General features: G+C 37.6%; 3 protein-coding genes across 7 annotated transcripts in view; all 3 read right to left on the reverse strand.

Annotated features, from left to right (window-relative positions):
- The window catches only part of LOC108749259 (sodium/potassium-transporting ATPase subunit alpha), a 72362-nt gene extending 70994 nt beyond the window's left edge, over positions 1-1368 (reverse strand). Inside the window, exon 1 of one of the 3 annotated variants that reach the window (XM_018487831.1) lies at positions 984-1368. In XM_018487831.1, the coding sequence (XP_018343333.1) occupies positions 984-1013 (30 nt within the window). In that variant the 5' untranslated portion in view covers positions 1014-1368. The remainder of the gene's footprint in view (positions 1-983) is intronic. The other 2 variants (XM_018487830.1, XM_018487834.1) reach the window with 2 other exon arrangements.
- Positions 1369-3351: 1983 nt separating this feature from the next.
- LOC108749257 (epididymal secretory protein E1) lies at positions 3352-4652 on the reverse strand. The gene is made up of 3 exons (XM_018487829.1): positions 4565-4652; positions 4285-4452; positions 3352-3724 (listed from the first exon to the last, which is right to left on the reverse strand). Exons 1-3 carry the CDS (start codon positions 4581-4583, stop codon positions 3456-3458), a joined length of 456 nt encoding a protein of 151 aa, XP_018343331.1. The 5' UTR covers positions 4584-4652; the 3' UTR covers positions 3352-3455.
- Positions 4653-5797: 1145 nt separating this feature from the next.
- LOC108749255 (estradiol 17-beta-dehydrogenase 2) overlaps positions 5798-7640 on the reverse strand; it is a 4770-nt gene continuing 2927 nt past the window's right edge. For all 3 annotated transcript variants that reach the window (XM_018487826.1, XM_018487827.1, XM_018487828.1), the window contains exon 6: positions 5798-5918. In XM_018487826.1, coding sequence (XP_018343328.1) covers positions 5798-5918 — 121 coding nt within the window. The remainder of the gene's footprint in view (positions 5919-7640) is intronic.

Below are 7640 nucleotides of genomic sequence, written 5' to 3' on the forward strand. Positions count from 1 at the left end.
TTTTTTTTTTTTTTTTTAGAATAGCAAACTATGTACGTCATCCGCCATAATCGTGCCATAATTTTCTCTCCTCGATAATGGCTGAGACTGTGTGAGTCACGCCGTTTCGTGACACCTGCAATGATATTTACATTCGCCAAGCCGTACTTAAAACGAGTAAAAAAATTAAACAGAATTATCGTCTCGAGAGTTACACGTTTCCCATTCAAGTTTTCTCAAACTCTCTCGTCATTTCGCATAACGTCGTGTAGCGTTTAATTTATGGCCTCAGTTAAACATACAGAAAAGTACAACAGGAAAGTAAAACAATCGATAAGCGTGTTGGAATCGACGTTTGCCGTCAAACAAATTTTTTTTCCCGACACATATAATTCAGCATTAGAGTTGGAATGTTGGAAATCTTCGTCTCTGTTAATCGATTGCCAGGTGATTGAACTTCAGTCGCTCCATTGAAACGCGTTTACAGAACCATCATCTTAATCGATTTCAAGTGGAATAAGCGCGAAAGATGAGAGCTCGAATCGCGAGACGCGGGAAGCTAGCGAAGCTGCTAGTCGAAGCAGACGGATTTATCGTGGGCAGGGCGTGGTTACATCGGACAACGCGACGTTCCTGCGTGGTTGCATCGGACAGCGCGAGCGAGGCGACGACGCATGGCGCCGCGGCGCGCGCGATAATTCGTGTCACGGCGCGAGGTGGACGATTAATCGACGTCGAGTCGTCGAATGTCGACGATTCACTGCCAGACAGGGTGAGAGGCGATGAAACACAACGAGAAGCGAAAATATACGATAGCTGGAGAAGCTGGCCAAGCTCTGCTTGGGCGGCATTTGGCGGGGCGCGTAGATATTCGTAGAGGTTCAGGACGTTCGGTGACATCGGCGGCGCTGGCGCCTCGTTATCCCGAGGTCTGCTCGCGCATTCAGGCCGGCCTGGAGGGAGAGAGGGAAAAAAAAAAGGGAATACGAGGAAAGTGTACTGACCTCGATGTCTAGCTTCCCCTTGGACGCCATCTTGACAACAAGCCGGTGACGCTCGGGCCTGACGTAGTTGACGTTTACTCCCGGTGACTACCTGCTGCGCGCGTCGGGGCGCGTGTCACACGTCTGTCTCACCACCGTCGACGTCCTCGACGGTCCTCTTCCGCAACACACACTGAGAGCACAATTCCGGACTCCCTCCGTGTAATCCCTCCGTCCGTGGCACACGCGCGAACTGATCGCGCGCGACTCGATACGCGTTCGCTAATCGCTACCCGTGCGACCGAAACAGGCCGAAACGCGCCGCTCCACTCCGCGCGAGCTCCGACCAGCTCCGTACACCACCGACCGTCGCAAACGCCCAACTCTCGTCTGTCTCGTCCCCGAGAAAGAGACAGAGCGACACCCTACCACCCGATGGTAAAAGAAGGGGGGGAGAGGCACTGGCGCACACACACACACACACACACACACGTGACGTCACAGCCACAGCGCGACGCGCTCTTTCGCGTAACGGTCGTCGGTCAGTATAATAATAACTAACGGCGCAACGCAATAAATTTTACGTCCTCACGAGGAGACGGCGTGATCGAAACGATCAACGAACGATAAACCGGCCGTCTCACGCCGCGTCACCGCGCCACACCACGCGCCAATCCCTTTCACTCGATACTCAAATCACTTCGACGCGACGTTTGATCTCCCGTCCCGCCGCTAATTTTCCCCCTCGCGTCCGCCATCTTGCCGTACAATGCCGCACTTATGACGTCGCTGACGTCGACAGGCTTCGACTAAGATTGCGCGTCCGCGCAACATGTGTATAATATGTATTGTATCTTTCACCGTATCTTTTCCGCCTCGCTCTTTCTCTTTCTCTCTTTTCTCCACGAGAGAAAACTGCTTCCTTCTTTCTAACATCACTTCTCGCGCATAGACGTACCGTGCGGACGCGACCCACGCTTACGCGCCGACTTTAATGTAAATAAATTCAAGCGCATGGAATAATATACATATATAAATAATATGCTAGAAAGAAAAGTTTTTGGACTCGTAAAAGTTTTAATCTCTTCTCACAAAAAACTTACAGCGTGATGAGAGAGGTCTCTAATTATGCTACATTTAATATACATTACTTTATACCCGCGGTATACGACGTTCATTGATGTCGCAATAATGGATCGATGCAATACCGGGCCATTTTCTCATTTCAAGCGCTTTTCATAATGTTAAATACTTACTTATTTATACGATATTCAAACAATGTACCTATCGTCAATTTAATAATTTACGAAAGGAACAAAATTGAAGATATTCTATAAAGATATTACTGTTACAAATAACGTTAGTTATACGTATAACAGCACGAAATATGCAGCAATATTATTTTAATATTTCAATTGCAATATTTCATTAAACATTGCCGCAATACTGCAACAATGTCCGTTAAAATAAAATATTGCATACATATTGCTACAACATTATGCAATATTTCAATAATTATTCTAGTTTTATTAATTACTAACATATTATTATTTAGCATCATACATTCCAAAACACATACGATAAAGTTACGATCGAAAAATATTCAGAGGCCTAGAAAGTACATCCAAGGCTACGTTCAGATTCCTATCCGAGTGTCAACCAAGTATCACTCCATCTTTGTTATTCACTGTGAATGTTAAATAAAGATGGCATGGCCGAAGGAGGAATACCCAGGTGGGAATTCGAACACGCCTCAAAAAGATAGGAAATGTTTAGGAGACTCGCTAACTCGATTGTTCTAGATGTTTTCTCCTTACGAGAAACGTATCCTTTTTGTGACAGGACCGCGTACTTATTTACTGAATTGTAATATCGCAACATTTTCTATAAATATTAAAATTGTAATATTTTGCAATATTGTTGCAATATTTCCAATACAATATTAAAATTTCAATATAGTAACAATATTGCTGCAATATTTCGTGCTAAAGAGGGATTTTAATTATTATTTAAATTAATTATAAAGCTTGTGATTAAAGTCTCGATTCTATTAAATAATAAAGTTGCACATGTTATGTCTGTCATGCGTTATTTTCGTATCATTTATTTCGAAGAAAATCAATGATAAATCCGTATTACGAATCAAACTAACCAAGACTCCTTATAATTCAAAGAACTGGAAAGGATACGGGTAGGCAATAGGAGTCAAGCGCAGAAGACGTCGCGTAAATAATATATCTATGAGGTGTGAAACCTCTTTATTCACTAAAACGCGCTTACATGTTTCGGCTCACTTTTCAGCTCTCCTCAGAGACAACAAAAATACAATACAATATAATATTGTTACAATACAATATTGTTTAAAAATTTAACAATTTATGTGAAATTTATATCAAAGAATAAAGAATATTTGGATAATTAATTAACGTTAATAGAAGAATTAAATTGATTAAAGCTATTGAGGTCGTGACACACGGAAGTCTTTTATTTTATTTATGGGTCAGTCACGTGGCAGTCTAACTTGAAGCATACTTGCGAGTCGTTATTTTCGTTAACCAGGGAGTATTCGATGATCATGCTAACAGACGGATATTCCTTAGATATCGGCATGAAGAGATTGTACGTCACATTGTCGCCTTTGCTCAAAGGGCACTTGCCATTCGTCAGAGACTCGCATGCATTCGAGTAAGGATACGGATAAGGTATCGTGATCCCCATCATTGTGACTCTCACGCGGACTGTCAGTCGCAGTGTATCAGCGTCTGCAAGAGACATTACATAAAAAATTAAATGAATTAACGATGAATGGCCAGTGCCCAGGAAAGATCCTTGAACAATCATTTTTCAAATAATCGAGCCATCGAGAATAGACGATAAATTTCAAAAAGGGTTCGCTAAATTTTGTCAGCAAGAAAGCTCGTCAAGCAATATAATAATATACCTATTGGTGCGATGCTGCCAGAAATATCACAAGCTTTTACCAACGAAACATGTTACACAAAACAAATTTCGAAACATACGCAGCATCTAATAATAAGTAATTTGTTGACGGAAATTTAGCAATAGAATCTAGCAATAGAACTTTGTTCAAGGCTGCGTTCGACAAATTTTACTCGGCTTTCCATCGTGGTCCATTGATGTTGTACCATCAATACTGCCAATGTTACGTTTGCAAATGCAAACTGCGAATAATTGTTCTAGACGAGAACGCAAGTTTAATATTAATTCGCTATAATTTGTGCTCGGATCTGCACCGATCATCTGTTCCTGGGTAACATTTAACTTGATTCTTTTTTTTATATACATATATAACGTTACTTACTGGGACTAAAGTCCCAATGCGCAGTCAAATTAGTTCCTCTGTATAAACCGCAAGGAGAACTATTGCATCCATCTACTACCAATGATTGGGGTGGAGGTCCATCGTCACACCGAGTGTACGGAGTGTTCTGCAGGGACGCTGCGACGCAGATCGCAAGGATGATGTAGGCTGCAACATAAATCAAAAAGTGTAAACAGTGAAAAAATGCGCTTCGAAGTAAACACTATGTAAATCGAAAAAGAAATTTCAGAAATTAACAGTTGCACATGGCAAAATTTACCGGATGCGAAAGCTTTCATGTTGGCGTCTTTACTGGAGCAGTGGCGATCGATGTGATTCCCAATCGGTGAAATAATCGCTTATTTATTAGCACGATAATATCTAATCGAACACCTGGCCGCCCTAAACACTGATAAGTTTTAATTCGAATGAAAAAAAACTCCAGACTAACTTGAGAGCTAACACCTGCACCGATGACATTGCAAGTTTATAGAAATTATCAATCACAAACATGAAATTAATTCGCTAAACAATCAAAGCAATCTATCAACAATTAAATATATCGTTGCTTTTGATAAATCCAATTTAGGAATTGTGTTATATGTTCGGACCAAAAGAAATTCAAAAATTTTATTCCGTTAAACTTAAGTTTATTTTGACCGACAATTACATTATTCTTCGAAATCGAATAACAAATGTTATTCGCCGCGGCTACCTCTTTTGTATCAGTCTTCGTGATCTTTCTAAAATCTCAATGCTTCGTAATATTTCCCTCGCAATGACCTCGTATATTTGAAGTAACGGCCTATTGTTAATCGTTTAGCAAATTAGAATAATTATATTTAATTTAATTACATAGCAAATATTTATTTAATATAACGGAGGCCAATACACAACGGAGCGAAAAACAGTCTCCCCACTCCTTTACTTGTACAGAAAAAAATCTAATTAAAACCGTAAGAAGCTAAATAGAAATGAAAAGAATTATCGTGATATATTACTTTCGAGCGGACCGATCCACTATATATATAAACGTTATATGTATAACTATAAGCATGTGTGTTTCATGTATTTATTCCCGCGTGCATGTATATACTCGTATTTCCAAACTGCTGATTCCTATTGTTTCGTACTATAATTTTCTCGTAAATTTTAATATTTCACTTGCTATTACAGCTGGATGGGCAGTAACAATGTAATCGTCACACCACCAGACAGCTGTATCAGTAGCATATCAATGAATAAAATAATATAAAAATGCCTCACTCGCGCCAATCTCATAGATTATTCGTTCGAAAAAATACTTCCAATCAAGATTGTAAAAGAGAGGAAAAAAGGAGAGGAATTATATAATAATTAGTCTTCCATTTTATAATGTTGTAATGTCACATTCAATCACAATTTTTTTAAATGAATAATTATAATATTCTTCTTTTGAATAAAGAAGAAATACAAAAAAACATTAAACATAACAAAGAAGAAAAATTCTATTTAGTAAGATAATAACGATAATTCACTTTTCATCGGCCTTCCATGGTGGTGATATAACGAAACGGTCTACCAATCGGTCGCGCATATATATCGGAGTGCTTTTGAATAAAATACGATAAAAGAAGTATCTCCATGACTCACACCTGAAAATAATATAACGATCGTTATTTTAACATATATAATCAGTGCAACAACTGCGATATTTTTCGCTTGAATGAGCGATCTTTACAAATTGTATCATAAAAATTAAACGTAGATAATATATAATATAATACTAGCCGACGAATTAGAATCACTGCCTGAACGAACATAATTGTTTGTCATAGCTTTTTTAGATGATGAACACGAATTTGTTTTGTAAATTTGGCTATCACATTACAATTTTGAGAAAAATGATATCAAAATGACTAAAACGACGATTTTCAAGTCCTTTGTTTATGTAATTAAAACATAAAAAAAACATTGTATTCTGTTTTAATTCTGCGGAAAGTAGTATTTGTGAAAAGTAAATGCTTTTGTATTTATATGATATAATCTAATCATATACTCGTATATACTAAATAAAAAATACGAAATTGGTAAAATATAAATATTGCGGAAACGAAAAATCGAAACAAAACCAATTATTTTACTGGTAAAAGTTTACTTAACTTTTGCATGACATTAACGAAATTTTACTCGAATTCGTGACGTAATAATCAGATTTGGAAAACGAATTCGAGTACAACAGAATTCAACAGATAAAAAACATGTTTTAAATGTGTTTTAAACAATTTAAAATATGCTTAATCGATATTTTTAATATGTTTTAAATATGTATTTTTTTATAGTACTGTTTAAAGCATATTTGAAACATTAAAAACATATTTAAGAAGAAATACAATATGTTTTATTCTTTAAAAAAAACATTAGTCTTTACCTTGGGCAAGAATATATCAAATACAACTAAAATTATTCAAACAAATTTTTACCGCAGACTAGTAATATGCTTAAGCCTTGTGTCCCTGATTCTAGAAATCGGGCCGAGATGAGGAAAGAATTCCAATCGTAATGATCATGTAATCAAATTGTTCAAATGTGATTTGTTAATTTTTTCTCTGTCCGAGATCTCGGACCAATTTCTAGCATCGTGGACATCGGGCTTTAAGCCGATTATTCATTATCTGATTAATTTGTAGTTAGTTAACTTAATCTGATATTTAATCTAATAAGCTTCATCCTTGATATTATTAGATGAAGCCCATTGTATAAAACATTGAATAAACAAGTTAAGCGTAACTACAAGTTAAGCAGATAATGAAAAACCGGTCCTTAGATGATTATCAATGTGATTGCAATGTCTCTCTCTCTCTCTCTCTCTCTCTCTCTCCCCTCCCCCCCTCCTCCCTCCTCTCCTCTCTCTTCCTCTTTCTACTTCGGTAAAACAATGAACTATCCATGCTATAATTGTTCATTAAAACGATCATAAATTCCTATAATTTAGGATACTAATACAAAACAGGCGCTATGCACGCGCTATTTAGCGCATTTGACACTATTAAATTGCACTATAACTTCACTATACTACAATTTTTTTTGTCAAAATCCATGCGCTTACTTTGTGAATGACGTAAACAGTTATCAATGCAATGACAACCGTTCACGAAGTAAGCGCATAGAAAGAACCAATCAGCATCGCGGAAAAGAGGCAATATCTCCAATAGCACAAAACTTGTGGCAATATTATTGCAACATTGCTGCAACGTGTAATATTGCTACAATATTGCTGTTGGGGATACTTCGAGAGATTCGAGACATTCGACTTTCAATATTAATATGGACTTTTTCAAATAAGAATATAGTTGGATTTCAACTACTGATCATAT

Source organism: Trachymyrmex septentrionalis, unplaced genomic scaffold (genome assembly GCF_001594115.1).
Source record: "Trachymyrmex septentrionalis isolate Tsep2-gDNA-1 unplaced genomic scaffold, Tsep1.0 scaffold283, whole genome shotgun sequence".
NCBI classification, from domain to species: domain Eukaryota; kingdom Metazoa; phylum Arthropoda; class Insecta; order Hymenoptera; family Formicidae; genus Trachymyrmex; species Trachymyrmex septentrionalis.

What these genes read in the sequence shown, in the direction of transcription:
- LOC108749257 (XM_018487829.1), bottom strand. An exon ending in GCATTGGGACTTTAGTCCCA is followed by an intron (nt 3,725 to 4,284) that starts GTAAGTAACGTT and finishes TGTCTCTTGCAG; the next exon opens with ACGCTGATACACTGCGACTG.